Here is a 22134-nt window from a genome sequence, read left to right as displayed (position 1 = left end):
TCCATCCCTCAGGGCCCGGAGTGGTGTAAATTTAATGTTAATTTGATGTTTTTAAATCAGGTGCTCGAGCGTTCAGTAAACATTGCACTCTTTCAGGAGACAGCTAGATTTAACCCCTCGTCTGTCTGTTACCCAATGTAAGGTGTGCGTGTTGGTGGCAGGGAAGTCAGGTGCAGGAGAATGAACTTGGTATAAACTGAGTATTTAATAAGAACTCACATACAAACTACAAAAAAATAAATATTACAAAATATTCACAAAAAAGAAACTCGAGGAGACGGGTGAATTGGAGGACAGAATGTACCCCTGACACAGGGATTCGGAGACATATGACGTGACTCCTGGGAAGTGCAGCGTCTACCAGGAGATCTATCGCACAATCGCCCCGTCGATGAGGTGGTAATTGAGTCGCCTTCTTTTTAGAGAAGATGAGAGGCAAATCGGCATATTCAGGGGGAATGCGCATGGTGGAGACCTGATCTGGACTCTCCACCATAGCAGCACCCTAAACACCTACTTAAGCACTCTCTCGACCACACCGTGAGAGCCCTCTGTTGCCAAGAAACAGTGCGGTTATGACAAGCTAACCAGGCTAGGCCCAGCACCACGGGAAACACAGGAGAGTCAATAAGGAAAATACTAATTTTCTCTGTATGACCCCCCTGCGTCACCATGCCCAAAGGAGCGGTGACCTCCCTAATTAACCCTGACCCTAATGGTCGACTATCTAAAGCGTGAACGGGGAAGGGCACATCCACGGGACAATAGGGGTCCCTAAACTATGAGCTAACGCTCTATCAATGAAATTCCCTGCCGCGCCTGAATCTACGAGCGCCCTATGCTGGAAATGCGGGGAAAACTCAGGAAAAGTGACAGACACAAACATATGTGCGACAGAGGACTCTGGGTGAGAATGGTGCCAGCTCACCTGTGGTGATGCCAGAGCACCCTGCCTGCTGCCTCGATTCCCAGAGGAACCAACCCGGCACGGACCAGCAGTGTGACCTCTGCAGCCACAGATGGTGCACAAGCGGAAACCCCCTCCGGTCTCCCTGCGCACCGCCCCTCCCAGCTCCATGGGTATCGGAGATGGGGTGCGGGAGGATGGAACCACCAGACCCTGATCTGGACGTCCACGAGTAGCCAGCAGGTTGTCCAGCCGGATGGACAGGGGTACCAGCTGGTCGAAAGTTCGGTAGAAGTCGTGACACCCAACATGATTACTCTCACCTGCACACCATTGTGTTCCCTTATATATATAATAGTCCAATTAGAATTTAGTTTTCCAAAAATAATATTCTAAGGTGTGCCCAGCTGGACATGACCCAGATCATAGGCTGGATGCCTTATCACTGTACTGTAAGTGTGACATCATGTATGCACTGAAGATAGACTGTCCTGTATCTTATTCTTGTTGGTGGTTTAACCTATGGATGGAGCTATGTCTACTTAGTTTATTCTAAAGGGGAAACAATCGATTATTATTTCATCAACTTGTTATTTCTTCAACATCACACAATTGTGTTTGAAACTAAGAACCCCCCCTTCAAAACCAAACGACAGACTGCTTTGTATAAAATATTTATTATAAATAGTATTTTACATATCATTACAAATACTCTCATTTGTGCTTACAATAATTGCATGTACAGTATCATTACAGGGAACGTATGAGTATCGTGACATTACTGTCCTCATGATATATTTATATTAATGGTTTAGTAACACTTTACTTGAAGGGTATCTACATAAGCACTTCATAACATATACATAACCCATATACAGCACATATACAGTACCTTTACTAAATGCTTATGACAACTAAAGTAGGTCAAAAAATATTTTCATTATGAATGTGTTAAAGTCCTTATATACTGTTGGTACCCTTAAAGTAAAGTGTAACCAATATTCTCTCTCTCTCTCTCTCTCGCTATGACATTCCAAAGTAGTACGTACATACATAGTGCCACTAGGCAGCAACCCTGAGCTGACCACAAAAATAGTTTAATGTTGTTTAAACTGGTCTGAAGTAATCATGCTCACATGTTTTAAGGAGTGCAACAGAGAATCAAGTTTAAGGGTTTTTTGGTGCTCAGGGAGTCTGGGCCGTTAAACAAGGTGTTGGTGATGATCAGGTTTTACTGACCAGGCTCATGCATGGAAGTTTGCATCCCAAATCGCACCCTATTCCCTATATAGTGGACCTGTTCAAAAGTAGTGTCTTATATAGAAAATAGGGTGTGATTTGGGACGCAGACAAGGACTAACTGAATAGCTGGTAGGCTCTTTCTCAATTGTCTAAAATGTCAGTTCTCTCATAGCTTCCTCTAGTTTATTACACTGATCTGAAAGAACTGACCAGGTTAAAGCTAGCCTAATGACCAGCGTCCACCATCAGGTTTTAACTGTCAAGTCTTTCCAATCAATGTAGATAACGGGGAGGAACCTAGGAGAAAACTTTGAGAGACCCAGATTACCCAATCGTGATGCTATCCATCAGAGCTCTCTATCAATTGATGTTCTAAACAACCCTTCCCCTCTGTGATGTCATCACAGTAATAAAACCCAACACATAGGGATCACCCATTAATGCAGGCGAACACACTAAGCCAAGAATAAATACTTCTAAAAGTTTATCATCAAATATTGTACACATGCATCAAAGCAGCTGGCATGAGAATGTACATCAAGTTTCCATATAAGTGTGGTAAATGCATTATTGATGTACATTTGATGATGTGATTTCAGATGGAAACATATTGAAGAATAAAGTTACATTACATCAATATGCACCAACCAAATGACATCATTGTTGTAGTTGCCCATGGTGGCCATGTTGGGACACTTAACAAAAGCATGCTATAATATTTAGAAACATTTGAGCATTATAATGCATAGAGTACTGCCTCATTTTTCTCGTTCAAACAACACCCCCTTACTCAGGCATTGGCCCATTAAACATTACTATACCGTATGTCAAGCTAAATGTGTTAAAAAATAAACAAGCTATCCTCTCTTCATGTTCACTTCTACGTATCATGGAGACCGTGAATCTAGGCCAAAGTTAAGGTATGTTTAAGTAAAGTGTGTGCATTTGTTTCCAATTTACTAGAAAATAGTAACACATTGACACCAATAGGGGTCATTCGGGTCAGCAGTAAACAATCATAACTGTATAGGTTACAGGGTACCACTTTACTTAACGCCAACACGGATAATGCATGATGTTGTTATAATGCATTATAAGACTTGCAATATGCATATGATCCTTACAATGTCTTATCTTATAGTGATCCTTAATACATAACAGCTATTTTCAGAAAGAAATGCTTAATATAAATGTATAACATAGCCTATGACAACACATTTTGAAGGGTCATATATGCATATGACAAGTCATAAAGCACTATACATATTGGCTTTACGTAGTGTGCTTCTGTTGACTACAATTAATATCTGTCCAGGATCGTAATTATACTCTTCATAATTATTGCTAATATTGTCTGTAAGTGAAGACCCTCCACATTCCATGTTGTGTATGGTGAAAGATAAACATGGTAACATTCATAAGTCGTAGTTTCCTTCAGATTGCAGCATGAACAAATCATCAAAATGTAGCCTAATGTAATACGATCACGATATGGGTTGGATTTTGTTCACTCATCGTAATCGCAGGCAGTTACAGCAGAGATATGAGTTTTTGCTTTTTTACTACATAATTAATTGAGTGCAGTGTTGCGGCTGTCTATGTTTGTAGCCATCTGCGGAATTTGTAGCACAATGCAGCCATTATGTACCCCAATGTAGCCATTATGTAGCGTTATGTAGCCCAATGGGAACACTGAACCGTGGAGACCTCCCTTAAGACTGATAATGAACTACATATAAATGTACTGAAGCTGGTTTAGTGAACCCCACTCACAGGATTGGTAACCTTGCCAGAGACCTGAAGACTCACGTTAGCTACCCAAACTAATGCCGAGGCTTGAATACAGGCTAACACTGTCTTGTTGCATGCAAGAGACCGGGCACGAATGCCAGTTAGTCCCGTATAGTCACAGGAGGAACTCTGGCATCAGTTAACAGCAAGATCATCATCATCATACTGTATATTAAGATGACACTGCTGGGCCTCCCGGGTGGTGCAGTGGTTAAGGGCGCTGTACTGCAGCGCCAGCTGTGCCATCAGAGTCCCTGGGTTCGCGCCCAGGCTCCTTCGTAACCGGCCGCGACCGGGAGGTCCGTGGGGCGACGCACAATTGGCCTAGCGTTGTCCGGGTTAGGGAGGGATTGGTCGGTAGGGATCTCCTTGTCTCATCGCGCACCAGCGACTCCTGTGGCGGGCCGGTAGCCAAGGTTGCCAGGTGCACGGTGTAGCCTCCGACACATTGGTGCGGCTGGCTTCCGGGTTGGATGCACGCTGGTGTATCGGAGGACGCATGACATTCAGCCTTCGTCTCTCCCGAGCCCGTACGGAAGTTGTAGCGATGAGACAAGATAGTAGCTACTACAACAATTGGATACCACGAAATTGGGGAGAAAAAGGGGTAAGATTCAAAAAAAAATAAAAAAAATAAAAAAGATGACACTGCTAGGATGTGATTAGTTATGTTAAAGTCACTGAAGATGTGAACACAGTGGTTCAGAACTTTGGCACTGCTAGTTTCCAATTAGTGACAGAAGGTAATCTACATGTCCTGTATCTGTGCTATTTAAAACATTGATTACTAATTCACAGGCCTCAAAGTTATGTCTGCCTTTGATATTCAGCAATGGAGTTCACAGTACTATACAGTACTGAAATGAATGTATGTTTAACAATGCGAGTCATGCAGCAAGTCATGCTTTGCAGTGAAGTCTTTTTTTGTAGGAAGACACAGTTACAAATGTCATCGGTTAGATGAAAAAAAACGAAGAATCAGCTAAATAAAGCAACCTCCTCCACATGCAAACAGCACAACATGGCGAGGTGGAGTGTTGTTAGTGCAACTGAAACAGTTCAGAGACATTCCCAGCACTGGAACCATCGGCCAAGAACACTGACCAAGCAGTCAACAAAAGGTGGTTGGTTGTTGGTTACTTGGTTATGGATATCATATTGAATAGAGAACTGCTAAGACATTCGGTGATGGTTGGTCAGTCTGAAAGGGGGTTGGAGTTTGAGTTCTTTATAAAGACCAAGCTGTTCTTCAATCAGCCAGTCAGGGTTCTCTGTGCACAGACCAGAAGATTGATAGGCTAAGCTCTGAGCTCTGATTGGTGAACACAGCCTCCTCCATCAGGTTTAAAGAAGACGATGACACAGAGTACAGTAGTAAAGTTGGAAAAACAAACCCAAAGTAATATATTCTGTGAACCTCCTGTGTGTTTATGAATGCATTGATAGTATGCCAGGAGCAATATCTATATTGAATGATTTATAGCAAGTACAAAGCTCAATGTGCAGTACCACCTGTGTTGAATGCATGTATAGCCTTTTTGCATTTATAAATGTTGGAACATTGCTGCAGGGACTTGCTTCCATTCAGGCACAAGAGCATTAGTGAGGTCGGGCACTGATGTTGGGTGATTAGGCCTGGCTCGCAGTCAGCGTTCCATTTCATCCCAAAGGTGTTTGACGGGGTTGATGTCAAGGCTCTGTGCAGGCCAGTCGAGTTCTTCCACACCGATCTCGGCATCCGTTTCTGTATGGACCTCGCATTGTGCACGGGGGCATTGTCATGTTGAAACAGGAAAGGGCCTTCCTCAAACTATTGCCACAAAGTTGAAAGCACAGAATCATCTAGAATGTCATCGTATGCTGTAGAGTTAAGATTTCCCTTCACTGGAACTAAGGAGCCTAGCTTGAACCATGAAAAACAGCCCTTACAGTTGACCAGGGCAGGGCAGAAATTTGATTAACTGACTTGTTTGAAAAGTGGCATGCTATGACAGTGCCACGTTGAAAGTTACTGAGCTCTTCAGTAAGACCATTCTACTGCCAGTGTTTGTCTAGGGAGATTGCATGGATGTGTGCTCAATTTTATACACTTGTTAGCAACGGGTGTGGCTGAAATAGCCGAATCCACTAATTTGAAAGGGTGTCCACATACTTTTATATATATATAGTGTATACAGAAAGTCTTGTAAAGTATTACAGGGTGATAGAATGACATTGTGAATACATACAGAATCTATTGTACACTGGTGGCACAAAGAAAGTAAAATATGTATTCACCCCTTATAGATAATCTGAGAACCACTGATAGATAGTGATCCCACTGGAGATCTACAAGGATAATGAAGATGAACAATACAACATTCATTGCTGCTCTGCTCTTACTCCATAGACTGGTAAAAAAAAATTGTCTCTACCAAAATATACAGCCGATGTGCGCGAGCAGACTAGCACAACACAAGCGTACAGGAGTATAGGTGTGAACCTGTGTCTGTAGGTCACAGAGGGTAGCCAAACCCATGGTGGTCTTAAGGTCACTGCACTGTGCCTTGAAACCCTTTCACCGCACTCACCCCAGAATCCTCAAAGTGACCAACAGGCTCAACTCCAAGGTTCCATGGCCCACAGGGGTAAAACCACCAGGTTCTCTTAAAATTAACAGCATTGGGGCATCATCATCTGCTGCTTTTCACAGGCATCAGCAAGTTGAGGGCTAAGCAATGGCCTCAGCTGAGACACGCCAACAACTTGCAACATCTCTGACCCTATGACCAAATTGCCCAGCATTGGGACAATAAAGATTTTCTGAATCTGTTAACCATCTTCACACACTCAACATAAGCCCCTCTGCTTCTACGAAAATATGTCCTCCTTGTCCGAGTCTGGCGAGGTGGGTCTGGAGATTTCAAAGAGAGGCTTGGGGGAGCTGGGAGCTCTCCTTTGAGCCTTGAGGAGCTTCAGAGCCTCTGCTAGCTGAATCTCCAGGCCGGCCATGCGGGTGTTCAAGGCCTTCAAGTCTTCTTTGAGCTCCAGCTTGAGCTCCAGGAGGGAAGCATGGAGAGTCTGCTCTGGGATAGGGTAGAAGGCGTGCTGCTTGGTCACCTCAGGGGGTACCACAGGGCTGCGGTCCTGTGGCGTGTTGCCCGTGGTTCGGGCGCCGTCCCCCACGTTGTCCAGGCGCAGATCACTCTTGGTAATGCCGCTGTCGCACGAGCCGGTTTTCTTGAGCGAGGTCTGGGACTCGTGGGCTGCCCCTGCCTTGGTCCGTTCGGGTAGCGTCTCCATGGACTCGGCTTTGGACACCTTGGAAATTAAGAATATAATGTATTAATGCAGATGGCTGGAGAGCTAATGCCAGGATTCAATCGGAGGTTGGGAATCCTGGTCTAAATATGTTATGTTTCTCGTTATACCTTGTTCCAGTTGGACTCCTTGAAGCGACCCCAGCCTTTGACCTTGGCTGGCTCGGACAATTGGAGAGATGGGGCCTGGAGCTGGGCTTTTTCTGAGGGGCCGGAGGTTGTGGACGCCAAGATGGAAATTGAAGGAATGGGCGTGGCTGGACTTTCGGTGACGGTGACAATGCTGGTGGTGGTGATGATTTCATGGATGGGAATGGGCTCAACATAAACGGTCTGGCCTCTCTCCAGGTCATCGGATGGGTCAGCCCGCTCCTGATGTACACGGGCCTCCTTCTGCTGCCGGAACCGCTGGAAGAGCCGACGGACCGGATGGTCCGGCGGGAGGTTGAGGGGCGCCTCATTCTTTCGTCTCAGGCGCTCCTCCTCCTCTCGTTTCACATCGCTGATCTTTCTGAACACAATCTGTAGAGAGACAACAGGCTCTTGATTAGTTCAATTCAACTATGAACTCCATCCTGTGTTATGTAGCTCATGTTGTGCATTGGGTGGTATGTCTAACCACATTATGCTAAGCTATCCGGAGATTGCTGAAACTAACCAATAAACCAGAATAAACAATAAACCTTTCAAATAAAATAAAAAATTAAATAAAATTGGGTCAATCAACTAAGTTTAGGTAAGTGAAAAAAACATCAATGTGTTTCTGCACCAAATTCAGTTCTGTTCGATGATGAGCTTCTCTGACAGTTAAGACTAGCACACAGGTAAGTATCTATAGTAGGTAAGCATGGAAGTGCAGGTACAGTGCATTACTAATTTAATCCCATCAGACTGAAAACACAGCAAATAATGCCTTTTAAGGAATCCCTCAAAGGAAATATAAACGACTCAATCATTCTTTAGCAGAACTTTAACCAAAACACAAAGCATCTATTTTTTATTATTCTGGGTGAAATTTAGAAAAAGATTGTTATATTTATGTTGATACTCTATTTTACACAGCAAATGTTGTCCATGTTGTCCCACAAATTACATTACTTTAACCATTCATGGTCAACACATTTCTTAGGATTTGTAAATAGATATTCATAAGGAAAAGCACACGCAAAATATCAAAGTTCTATGCTTCGTATTTTCATTTATTTAGAGCCAGCGCAAACACCTAACGTTTCAACTAGGTCTTTTTCTAGGGTGTGCTGTGTGAGAAAACTCCTGCAGTCTCTATTCATACAAGTTTGAGTGAACAACAATTGGCAATAATTGGTCATTTCAATTAGACAATTGGATAGCAATCAATTAGTAAGTCACAGTTGACAATATTTTTTCGACATGCAATATTTACAAAAGTCTACGTACACAATACATTTAGACAAAATCATAAGTCAACATGATATTGACAGGGCATGTTTTTCAAAGCAACGCTCCCATGACTTGTGCAAAGGCAAAACAATATTGATAAAAATAAATCAAAATATGGCCATGATACATAAAAAATAAAGGTCTGAGATTGATTTCCTCATTAAAGGGATACTTTAATGGCAATGAGACTCTTTTCTACTTGAGCCAGATGAACTTGAAAATGCCATTTGTATGTCTCTGTGTTTCAGTATGAAGAAAGAGGCAGCTTTGCGAGCCAATGCTAACTAGCGTTAGCGCAATGACTGGAAGTCTATGGGAAAGCGAGAGCTAAAGAGGTAGAGAAAGATGGATAATATATGCAATGGAGTTGAAAAATATGAACTACAGGCAATCAGTGTTCAAACAGGAGATATTAAACAAAGTATTGATGAAAATGAGCTCATCTTATGATGTTCATTGCAAAAATGTACTTATTGATTCACTGGACACACACACACACACACACACACACACACACACACACACACACACACACACACAAAGACTGAAATATTAAACATCAAATAGATTAGAATGGCTATCCTCACATCTATGGAGACAAAGATTTAGCAGCACATTCTAGATTGCATTTGAAAACTATTACATTTGAGCGAAACCCCAAACCCTGCAGACATATGCGAAATGCATATATGCTTATAACAAGTTATAAATCATTATACCTGCAAGCTTGTAGAAAAGTTTTACCCAAAAGTCCAATCTGCTGGTTTATCATTAGTAGTTTGTTAAACTACTTCACAACAGGGCAGGTGGGACAGAGCCCCACCTGTTTAGCTAAAAAAAATATATATACAGTGCATTCTGAAAGTATTCAGACACCTTCCCTTTACCCACATTCTGTTATGTTACAGCCTTATCCTAAAATTGATTAAATAAATACAAATTCCTAGCAATGTACACACAATGCGCCATAATGACAAAGCGAAAACACATTTTTAAAATTTTTGCAAAAACAGAAATAAGTTATTTATATAAGTATTCAGACCCTTTGCTATGAGACTTGAAATTGAGCTCAGGTGCATCCTGTTTCCATTGATCATCCTTGAGATGTTTCTACAACTTGACTGGAGTCCACCTGCGGTAAATTCAATTGATTGGACATGATTTGGAAAGGCACATACTATATAAGGTCCCACAGTTGACAGTGCATGTCAGAACAAAACCCAAGCCTTGAGGTTGAAAGAATTGACCGTAGAGACAGGATTGTGTCGAGGTACAGATCTGGGGAAGGGTACCAAAAAAATGTCTGCAGCATTGAAGGTCCCCAAGAACACATTGGCCTCCATCATTCTTAAATGGAAGAAGTTTGGAACCACCAAGACTCTTCCTAGAGCTGGTTGCCCGGACAAACTGAGAAATTGGGTGAGGAGGGCCTTGATTAGATTAGGGAGGTGACCAAGAACCCGATGGTCACTCTGACAGAGCTTCACAGTTCCTCTGTGGAGATGGGAGAACCTTCCAGAAGGACAGCCAATACAGTACTCCACCAATTAGGCCTTTATGGTAGAGTGGCCAGACAGAAGCCACTCCTCAGTAAAAGGCACATGACAGCCTGCTTGGAGTTTGCCAAAAGGCACCTAAAGACTCTCAGAACATGAGAAACAAGATTCTCTGGTCTGATGAAACCAAGATTCAACTCTTTGGCCTGAATACCAAGTGTCACATCTGGAGGAAACATGTCACCATCACTACGGTGAAGCATGGTGGTGGCAGCATCATGCTGTGGGGATGGTTTTTAGCGGCAGGGACTGGGAGAGTAGTCAGGATCGAGGGAATGATGAACTGAGCAAGAGCAGAGATCCTTGATGAAAACCTGCTCCAGAGTGCTCAGGACCTCAGACTCAGGCAAAAGTTCACCTTCCAACAGGACAATGACCCTAAGCACACAGCCAAGACAACGCATGAGTGGCTTCGGGACAAGTCTCTGAATGTCCTTGAGTGGCCCAGCCAGAGTCCGGACATGAAACCGATCAAACATCTCTGGAGAGACCTAATAATAGCTGTGCAGCAACGCTTCCCATCCAACCTGACAGAGCTTGAGAGGATTCGCAGAGAAGAATGGGAGTAACTCCCCAAATACAGGTGTGCCAAGCTTGTAGCGTTATATCCAAGAAGACTCGAGGCTGTAATTGCTGCCGAAGGTGATACAACAAAGTACTGAGTAAAGGGTCTGAATACTTATGTAAATGTGGTATATCTGTTTTTCATTTTTAATAAATTATCTAAAATGTCTAAAAACCTGTTTTTGCTTTGTCTTTATGGGGTATTGTGTGTAGATTGATTAAATTGAGAAAAAAAAATGTGCAGGTGTTTTAGCCTAGCTCAGTGCTTTCTGTGGTGTTGGGGCAGCCAGTGGAAAATACGGAGTGTAGGGGTTGGTAATGTTCTCTAGTTGAGCCATGATTGACTCAGTGTTCTGTCACTCAAGGGGACACTATGAGTAAAGCTTGAAAATTCAAGCCCTTGGGTGCTGCCATAGACTTACAATAGAAGTGCCATTCTTAAAAGGCTCAAGGTCATTGGCAACAGATAAAATTACTTCAAATAATGTTATATCTACCTTAGCTTTGATTGGACTGATCATGTCAACATAATACTTTCAAAACGATAGCTGGCAAGCTTGGATTGGACTGATCATGTTAACATCATACTTTCAAAATGATAGCTGGCAAGCTAAAAAAGCAGTCGTCATCATGAATCAAGTCAACAATCTACTAGCAAATCATATTCAATCCTTGTCATATGAAGAGAAATGATGGATTATATAACGTATTGGTGCTCATCGGCCATTGGACATAACCATTACACAAGAAGTTAGAAATGGCAAAATCCATGAATGCTGAGGCACGACTGCAGCCTTGGGTTTGAACCAGGATGTGCGACCAGCATCGTCTGGGTTAGAGGAGGGTCTGGCCGACCAGGATTTCCTTGTCTCATGGTGCTCTAAGCAACTGCTTGTGGTGGGCCGGGCACCTGCAAGCTGACCTCGGTCATCAGCTCGGTGGTGTTTCCTCCGACACATTGGTGCGGCTGGCTTCCGGGTTAAACGAACAGTGTGTCAAGAAGCAGTGCGGCTTGGCTCTCGACCTTCGGTAGGAGAGTTGCAGATAAGAGACAAGATTGTAACTTCTGGCCCATGGCGTTGTATGTGAATGTTTATCCTTTATGTTTTTACCCTATTTTTCTCCCCAATTTCGTGATATCAAATTGCTAAAGTTTGAATACATTGGCCATGCTGTCAATCCAGCATGACTTCTGCCACGTTCAAAACAACTGGAAACTCGGAACTGGGAAATATCAGACTTCAGTGAGTTCAAGACAACTGGGAACTCTGAAAGAAACTACCTTTGACTGGGAAAATAATTTTCAACGATCATCCAACTCGGAAAGTGGGGAACTGCAGCCTCTTTCTAGAGCCCAAAAGGACCGCCGCGCCACCGCCCTGTTCAAGTGAGCACAGCACAACAAGGTAAGTCTAAAAATGTCTTGTAAGTTGCTGCATGAATGATGTAATATGCCAGGGAGATAGCATTACTTTCGTGGCCACAGAATACATAAGTGTATATTGTGTAGTAAGCTGTTAGTAGCCCATGTGTCTCACCCTAATAATTTGGTCCCTTACCCCCCTCATAACTTAGCCTACTTTTTTGACTTGGTAGTGCACATGTAACCTATAGCCTGTTTTAGAGAAATTTAATCGTTGAATATTGTAAGTGCTTTCATTGTCTGCTTATATGCCCCCTTTATTTATCCTACAGTTCTGACTTGGTGTACAGGGAGAATAATGTAAGAGCGATAACTACGTCCGTCCTAGCTCGGATTGCCTCTTATCCGCTCATTGTTCACTTATGCCATAGTTTGTACATCTCAATTGTCAGTGAAACCACATTTGTTTAAGCAAGTCAGCCATGTCAGCATCAATGTTTTTCAAAGGCAGTAAATGAGGCTGAATGAACTGTTTTGCTGCCCCAAAAAAATTGCGGCACTTTGCCCCACCAAGATTTACATGCTAAAATCTGCACAATATAAATCCCAAACATTTTCTGCTATTATAATTCCTCTTACCAAGTAATGCGTTAAATATCAGATCTCTCTACAGGGTTCTAAGCCTCCAACCCCCAAGCGAAATGATGGTGTCATGAACATCGAAGTCAGAGATGTGGCTTGGCATCTATTATTCAGTGAGCTGCTGAATTGCCAGCTGGCTGCTTCAGAGAACAAAAGCTTCACGTCAATTGGGTATTTTTTATTTTATGTAAGGAGGCAAGCTTAATTTAGGTTAAGCCAGTGACTCTCATCATAGGGGGGGGTAATCATGGCATCGGAGGACCAATGCGCAGCGTGGTAATTGTTCATGATATTTATTATAACTCAGAACACTAAAGAACAAAACAATAAAGCGACAACGAACGAAACGAAACAGTCCTGTACGATGAATACACAGAACAGAAAATAATCACCCACCACTCAAAGGTGAAACCAGGCTACCTAAGTATGGTCCTCAATCAGGGACAACGATTGACAGCTGCCTCTGATTGAGAACCATACCAGGCCAAACACAGAAATCCCAAATTATAGAAAAAAGAACATAGACTGCCCACCCCAACTCACGCCCTGACCATACTAAAACAAAGACAAAACAAAGGAACTAAGGTCATAACGTGACAGTAACGTTAACTCTGTCACTAGCCCACATATACAGTGCCTTCAGAAAGTATTAAGCTTTAATAAATTCAGGAGTAAAAATGTCTTCTACAAGTCACATAATAAGGTGCATGGACACTGTGCAACAATAGTATTTAACATGATTTGTTAAATACCCCACACATTACTCTTTACCCCACACATAAAATTATCTGTAAGGTCCCTGAGCCGAGCAGTGATTTTCAAACACAGATGTAACCACATAGATCAGGGAGATTTTCCAATGCCTCGCAAAGAAGGGCACCTATTGGTAGGTTGGTAGTGGTATTTTTTTCTTTTTTAAGCTGACCATTGAATATCCCTTTGAGCATGGTGAAGTTATTTCTTACACTTTGGATGGTGTATCAATACTAGAGGTCGACCGATTATGATTATTTAACGCCGATACCGATTATTGGAGGACCAAAAAAAATACGATACCGAATTTATATGCCGATTTATATATATATACAGTATATCACAAAAGTGAGTACACCCCTCACATTTTTGTAAATATTTGAGTATATCTTTTCATGTGACAACACTGAAGAAATGACACTTTGCTACAATGTAAAGTAGTGAGTGTACAGCTTGTATAACAGTGTAAATTTGCTGTCCCCTCAAAATAACTCCACACACAGCCATTAATGTCTGAACCACTGGCAACAAAAGTGAGTACACCCCTAAGTGAAAATGTCCAAATTGGGCCCAATTAGCCATTTTCCCTCCCCGGTGTCATGTGACTCATTAGTGTTACAAGGTCTCAGGTGTGAATGGGGAACAGGTGTGTTAAATTTGGTGTCATCGCTCTCACACTCCCTCATACTGACCGGTCACTGGAAGTTCAACATGGCACCTCATGGCAAAGAACTCTGAGGATCTGAAAAAAATAATTGTTGCTCTACATAAAGATGGCCTGGGCTATAAGAAGATTGCCAAGACCCTGAAACTGAGCTGCAGCACGGTGGCCAAAACCATACAGCGGTTTAACCGGACAGGTTCCACTCAGAACAGGCCTCGCCATGGTCGACCAAAGAAGTTGAGTGCACATGCTCAGCGTCATATCCAGAGGTTGTCTTTGGGAAATAGACGTATGAGTGCTGCTAGCATTGCTGCAGAGGTTGAAGGGGTGGGGGGTCAGCCTGTCAGTGCTCAGACCATATGCCGTACACTGCATCAAATTGGTCTGCATGGCTGTCATCCCAGAAGGAAGCCTCTTCTAAAGATGATGCACAAGAAAGCCCGCAAACAGTTTGCTGAAGACAAGCAGACTAAGGACATGGATTACTGGAACCATGTCCTGTGGTCTGATGAGACCAAGATAAACTTATTTGGTTCAGATGGTGTCAAGCGGGTGTGGCGGCAACCAGGTGAGGAGTACAAAGACAAGTGTGTCTTGCCTACAGTCAAGCATGGTGGTGGGAGTGTCATGGTCTGAGGCTGCATGAGTGTTGCCGGCACTGGGGATCTACAGTTCATTGAGGGAACCATGAATGCCAACATGTACTGTGACATACTGAAGCAGAGCATGATCCCCTCCCCTCGGAGACTGAGCCGTAGGGCAGTATTCCAACATGAAAACGACCCCAAACACACCTCCAAGACGACCACTGCCTTGCTAAAGAAGCTGAGGGTAAAGGTGATGGACTGGCTAAGCATGTCTCCAGATCTAAACCCTATTGAGCATCTGTGGGGCATCCTCAAACGGAAGGTGGAGGAGTGCAAGGTCTCTAACATCCACCAGCTCCGTGATGTTGTCATGGAGGAGTGGAAGAGGACTCCAGTGGCAACCTGTGAAGCTCTGGTGAACTCCATGCCCAAGAGGGTTAAGGCAGTGCTAGAAAATGATGGTCCCCACACAAAATATTGACACTTTGGGCCCAATTTGGACATTTTCACTTAGGGGTGTACTCACTTTTGTTGCCAGCGGTTTAGACAATAATCGCTGTGTGTTGAGTTATTTTGAGGGGACAACAAATTTACACTGTTATACAAGCTGTACACTCACTACTTTACATTGTAGCAAAGTGTCATTTCTTGAGTGTTGTCACATGAAAAGATATACTCAAATATTTACAAAAATGTGAGGGGTGTACTCACTTTTGTGATATACTGTATATATATATATATATATTGTAATAATGACAATTACAACAATACTGAATTAACACTTATTTTAATTTAATATAATACATAAATAACATTTATTTAGTCTAAAATAAATAATGAAACATGTTCAATTTGGGTTAAATAATTCAAAAACACAGTGTTGGAGAAGAAAGTAAAAGTGCAATATGTGCCATGTAAAAAAGCTAACGTTTAAGTTCCTTGCTCAGAACATATGAAAGCTGGTGGTTCCTTTTAACATGAGTCTTCAATATTCCCAGTTAAGAAGTTTTAGGTTCTAGTTATTATAGGAATTATAGGACTATTTCTCTCTATACCATTTGTATTTCATATACCTTGACTATTGGATGTTCTTATAGGCACTGTAGTATTGCCAACTCTCGGGAGTTGATAGGCTTGAAGTCATAAACAGCGTTGTGCTTCAAGCATTGCTAAGTGCTGCTGGCAAACGCAGGAAGGTGCTGTTTGAATGAATGCTTACGAGCCTGCTGCTGCCTACCACTGCTCAGTCAGACTGCTCTATGAAATATCAAATCATAGACTTAATCATAATATAATAAACACACAGAAACACGAGCCTCAGATCATTAATATGGTAAAATCCGGAAACTATCATTTCGAAAACAAAACGTTTATTCTTTCAGTGAAATACGGAACAGTTACGTATTTTATCGAACGGGTGGCAACCCTAAGTTTAAATATTGCTGTTACATTGCACAAACTTCAATGTTATGTCATAATTATGTGAAATTCTGGCAAATTAGTTCGCAATTAGCCAGGCGGCCCAAACTGTTGCATATACTCTGACTGCGTGCAATGAACGCAAGAGAAGTGACACAATTTCCCTAGTTAATATTGCCTGCTAAATTGCATTTATTTTAACTAAATATGCAGGTTGAAAAAATCTATACTTCTGTGTATTGATTTTAAGAAAGATTATGTTTATTCATCACCTGTTTGGCAAAGTAGGCTGTGATTTGATGATAAATTAACAGGCACTGCATTGATTATATGCAACGGCAGGACAAGCTAGTTAACCTAGTAATATCATCAACCATATGTAGTTAACTAGTGATTATGTAAAGATTGATTGTTTTTATAAGCTAAGTTTAATGCTAGCTAGCAACTTACCTAGGCTCCTTGCTGCACTCACGTAACAGATGGTCATTCTACCACGCAGTTTACTCATGGAATGCAATGTAATCGGCCATAATCGGTGTCTAAAAATACTGATTACCGATTGTTTCGAAAACTTGAAATCGGCCCAAATTAATCTGCCATGCCAATTAATCGGTCGACCTCTAATCAATACAGCCAGTCACTACAAAGATACAGGCATCCTTCCTAACTCAGTTGTCAGAGAGGAAGGAAACCACTCAGGGATTTCATAATGAGGCCGATTGTGAATTTAAAACAGTTACAGAGTTTAACGGCTGTGATAGGAGAAAACTGAAGATGGATCAACAACACTGTAGTTACTTCACAATACTAACCTAAATGACAGAGTGAAAAGAGGGAAGCCTTTACAGAATAAATATATTCCAAAACATGCATCCTGTTCGCAATACGGCACTAAGTAAAACTGCAAAAAAATGGGCTTTATGTCCTGAATACAAAGCGTTTTACATCACAGAGTACCACTCTTTATATTTTCAAGCGCGGTGGTGGCTGCATCATGTTATGGGTATGCTGGTAAAAAGAAACGGAATAGAGCTAATCACAGGCAAAATGCTAGAGGAAAACCTAGTTCATTCTGCTTTCCAACAGACACTGGGAGACAAATTCACCTTTCAGCAGGACAATAACCTAAAACACAAAGTCAAATATACACTGGAGTTACTTACCAAGATGACATTGAATGTTGCTGAGTGGCAAGTTTTGACTTAAATCTGCTTGAAAATCTATGGAAAGACTTGAAAATGTCTGTCTAGCAATGATGAACAACCAGACCTTGAAGAACAATGTGCAAATATTGCACAATCCAGGTGTGCAAAGCTCTTAGAGACTTGGCCAGAAATACTCACATCTGTAATCGTTATTATGGAGTGTTGTGTGTAGATTGGTTTTCTTTACCTATCTATTTAATTAATCAACAAAATGTGGAATAAGTCAAGAGGTATGAATACTTTCTTAAGGCACTGTAGGCCCACACGTGCATAAGTCAACCCGGTCGCACACCCACTCACATGATATTATGTTTTTTTTGGTCCCTATATTTTGTATGATATTTTACATCCCTCCATTTCGTAAATGTTAAATCAAATCAAACTATATTGTCACATGCGCCGAATACAACAGATTTAGGCCTTACAGTGAAATGCTGACTTACAAGCCCTTAACAATGCAGTAAAAAAAAGAAGAAAAAAAATAAAAAGAAAGAAAAGTAACAAATAATTAAAGAGCTGCAGTGAAATAACAATAAAGAGGCTATATACAGGGGGTTCCGGTACAGAGTCAATGTGCGGGGTCACCGTTTAGGCGAAGTAATTGAGGTAATATGTACATGTAGGTAGAGTTATTAAAGTGACTATGCATAGATAATAACAGAGTAGCAGCAGCGTAAAATAATGTGTGTGGGGGGGGGGGGGGGGGGGGGGGGGGGAGCAATGCATTTGATTAGCTGTTCAGGAGTCTTATGGCTTGGGGGTAGAAGCTGTATAGAAGCTGTTGGGGAATAATCAGAATTAGTTTGTAACATAGGTAAGATGTTTTATATTCATCATATGTTTGTAAGTTACTTCTCATCAGAATGTTATTTTTGTATAATACTGTGGCGGGGTTGCAGTATCTGTTCTATGTCAAGACTAAGTTGCTTGGGCCGGAGAGAGGGGAGAGGTCAAGCGTGTGCCTCTTGGCTCCACAATGTCTGTGTGCCAGTCAGTGTGTCTCTGTGATCTTGTCAAGATAGGATGGATTTGATATATGCCTGTTGATATGGAGGATTGGTTTATGGTTCTGAGTTTGAGAAAATAACATAGTTTAGGAGACAAAGCTGAACGATGAATTATGCCGATGCTGTCTTATCCTGTGTGTGTCTTTGCTATAAAGGATCTCAGTTGAAATGTGGAAGGGACTCTCAGAGAATTCATTGATAGACACTGAATTGATCTGAGAGTCACAGGGTTGTGATAGAGCTCATATAATTAAAGATGGACTTTGTGATAACTAACTCTGACTTGTGTGTGGTTTGCTCTCATGATTTGGTAAATAGAGGAAATTTCCACGACAAAGCCTCTTGGACCTAGACTTGGCGCTCCGGTACAGCTTGCCATGCGGTAGCAGAGAGAACAGTCTATGACTAGGGTGGCTGGAGTCTTTGACAATTTGTAGGGCCTTCCTCTGACACCGCCTGGTATAGATGTTCTGGATGGCAGGAAGTTTGTCCCCAGTGATGTACTGGGCTATACACACTACCCTCTGTAGTACCTTGCGGTCGGAGGCCGAGCAGTTGCCATATACCAGGCAGCTCAAGAACCTTTTGAGGATCTGGGGACCCATGCCAAATCTTTTCAGTCTCCTGAGGGGGAATAGGTTTTGTTGTGCTCTCTTCACGACTGTCTTGGTGTGCTTGGTCCATGATAGTTTGTTGGTGATGTGGACACCAAGGAACTTGAAGCTCTCAACCTGCTCCACTACAGCCCTGTCGATGAGAATGGGGGCGTGCTCGGTCCTCCTTTTCCTGTAGTCCACAATCATCTCCTTTGTCTTGATCACATTGAAGGAGAGGTTGTTGTCCTGGCACCACACAGCCAGGTCTCTGACCTCCTCCCTATAGGCTGTCTCGTCGTTGTCGGTGATCAGGCCTACGACTGTTGTGTCATCGGCAAACTTAATGATGGTGTTGGAGTCGTGCCTGGCCGTGCAGTCATGAGTGAACAGGGAGTACAGGAGGAGACTGAGCACGCACCCCTGAGGGGCCCCCGTGTTGAGGATCATCGTGGCGGATGTTGTTACCTACCCTTACCACCTGGGGGCGGCGCGTCAGAAAGTCCAGGATCCAGTTGCAGAGGGAGGTGTTTAGTCCCAGGGTCCATAGCTTAGTGATGAGCTTTGAGGGCACTATGGTGTTGAACGCTGAGCTGTAGTCAATAAATAGCATTCTCACATAGGTGTTATTTTTGTCCAGGTGGGAAAGGGCAGTGTGGAGTGCAATAGAGATTGCATCATCTGTGGATCTGTTGGAGCGGTATGCAAATTGGAGTGGGTCTAGGGTTTCTGGGATAATGGTGTTGATGTGAGCCATGACCAGCCTTTCAAAGCACTTCATGGCTACAGACATGAGTGCTACAGGTTTGAAACATGTTGGTATTACAGACTCAGACAGGGAGAGGTTGAAAATGTCAGTGGGTCAGTTGGTCAGCGCATGCTCGGAGTCCTGGTAATCCGTCTGTGAGTATTGACCTGTTTAAAGGTCTCACTCATATCGACTGCGGAGTGCGTGATCACAGTCATCCAGAATAGTTGATGTTCTCATGCATGTTTCAGTGTTACTTGCCTCGGAGCGAGCATAGAAGTAATTTAACTCATCTGGTAGGCTTGTGTCACTGGGCAGCTCCCGGCTGTACTTCCCTTTGTAGTCTGTAATAGTTTGCCAGCCCTGCCCCTCCAACGAGCATCGGAGCCAGTGTAGTACGATAAGATCTTAGCTCTGTATTAACGCTTTGTCTGTTTGATGGTTCGTCAGAGAACAAAGCTGGATTTCTTATAAGCTTCCAGCTCCTTGAAGCGGCAGCTCTACCCTTTAGCTCAGTGTGGATGTTGCTTGTAATCCATGGCTTCTGGTTGGGGTATTTACATACAGTCACTTTGGAGCATATTCCAGTCTGTGCTAGCAAAACAATCCTGTAGCTTAGCATCTGCTTCACCTGACCACTTTTTTATTGACCGAGTCACTGGTGCTTCCTGCTTTAATTTTTGCTTGTAGGCAGGAATCAGGAGGATAGAATTACGGTCAGATTAACCAAATGGAGGTTGAGGGAGAGCTTTGTGCTCGTCTCTGTGTGTGGAGTAAAGGTAGCCTACAGTTTTTCCCCCTCTGGTTGCACATTTAACACGCTGTTAGAAATTTGGTCAAAAGGATTTAAGTTTCTCTGCATTAAAGTCCCCGGCCACTAGGAGAATCGCCTCTGGATGAGCGGTTTCCTGTTTGTTTATGGCGGTATACAGCTCATTGAGTGCGGTCTTAGTGCCAGCATCGATCTGAGGTGGTATGTAGGCAGCGACTAAAAATTCAGATGAAATCTCTAGGTAGATAGTGTGGTCTGCAGCTTATCATGAGGCACTCTACCTCAGGTGAGCAAAACTTTGAGATTTCCTTAGATATCGTCCACCAGCTGTTGTTTACAAATATACAAAAGACCGACACCCCTTATCTTACCAGAGGCTGCTGTTCTATCCTGCCTGTACAGTGTAAAACCCGCCAGCTGTATGTTATTCATGTCGTCGTTCAGTCGTGACTCGGGGGAAACATAAGATATTACAGTTTTTAATGTCCCGTTGGCAGTTTAATCTTGCTCATAGGTCCTGGATTTTATTTTACAATGATTTCACATTGGCCAATAGAACGGATGGCAGTGGGGGTTTACTCGCTCAAATACTCCTACGAATTCTCAGAAGGCAGCTCAACCTCCACGCTCGGTCTTTTCTTCACGCAAATTACGGGGATTTGGGCCTGTTCCCGGGAAAGCAGTATATCCTTCACGTCAGACTCGTTAAAGGAAGAAGCATCTACCAGATCGTAGTGAATAATCGCTGTTCTGATGTCCAGTAGTTATTCTCGGTCATAAGAGACTGTAGCAGCAATATTATGTACAAAATAAGTGTTACAAGTTTTTTTTTTTTTTTTTAAATAACAGTTGGTTAGGAGCAAGTAAAACGTCAGCCAGCCTCTCCAGCGCCATTCACAAATGGTCGGTGGCGTTGCACTGCTGGAATAGTGACCGTACAGTATTACAGACAAAAAAAAACATGTTTTAAGGGAGAAGTAGGCATTGGCCTAAAAATAAAGGAAATTCACATGAGCACCACAATACCTACTTCACCCATACTCTACCAAGGTTTTCCAGCACACAGCTTTGACCTACTACAGTAGCTATGTTGGTGTCTTGCACTTCAAACAGTGTATTCAGGTTGTGTAGGATTCAACCCATCTCTAACAGTCTAATTCATACTCATAGAGGAGGTGCTCTCATAACAATGTATAATGTTATGTTAGCTAGCTAGCTACAGTACAGCTGCTGGCTGGCTAGCTAGCGAACTAATCAAAACCACAATCATTTGCTTATCAAAAACAGCTCACTATTAACAACCAACCCATTGTTTCATGTTGGACAATCATCTGTATGCATTTATTGATTAACCTCAGCTTGAATACCAACATATAGCTATGTACAGTAGCCTAGATTTGATCTCATACACTTCTTTTGACTGCTTGGCTGGTGCAGGCGGCCAGCTGTGTTGTTGAGTTGCTGAGCAACGGAGATGCTGGGCCAAGTTTTGAACTCTGAAAAAGATGTGAGCATTGTCAGAAATTCTACAAAATGTAGCACCTCTTGGTTCTCTATTGACACGTGAGAACAATAAATTATAAATGTATTAAAAACTGTTGCC

At 42.6% G+C, this 22134-nt stretch overlaps 1 protein-coding gene across 5 annotated transcripts in view; it reads right to left on the bottom strand.

The window, feature by feature from the left end:
• Window positions 1-5808: 5808 nt before the first annotated feature.
• Window positions 5809-22134, bottom strand: part of LOC110530536 (potassium voltage-gated channel subfamily H member 1-like) — a 93536-nt gene continuing 77210 nt past the window's right edge. For all 5 annotated transcript variants that reach the window (XM_036986897.1, XM_036986898.1, XM_036986900.1 and 2 more), the window contains 2 exons: window positions 7351-7761; window positions 5809-7240 (listed from right to left, as the gene is read on the bottom strand). In XM_036986897.1, coding sequence (XP_036842792.1) covers window positions 6791-7240; window positions 7351-7761 — 861 coding nt within the window. In that variant the 3' untranslated portion in view covers window positions 5809-6790. The remainder of the gene's footprint in view (window positions 7241-7350; window positions 7762-22134) is intronic.

Source organism: Oncorhynchus mykiss, chromosome 1 (genome assembly GCF_013265735.2).
Source record: "Oncorhynchus mykiss isolate Arlee chromosome 1, USDA_OmykA_1.1, whole genome shotgun sequence".
Classification (NCBI taxonomy): Eukaryota; Metazoa; Chordata; class Actinopteri; order Salmoniformes; family Salmonidae; genus Oncorhynchus; species Oncorhynchus mykiss.
The sequence above is the reverse complement of the archived record's forward strand: the minus strand, read 5'-3'. Positions and strand labels throughout refer to the sequence as shown.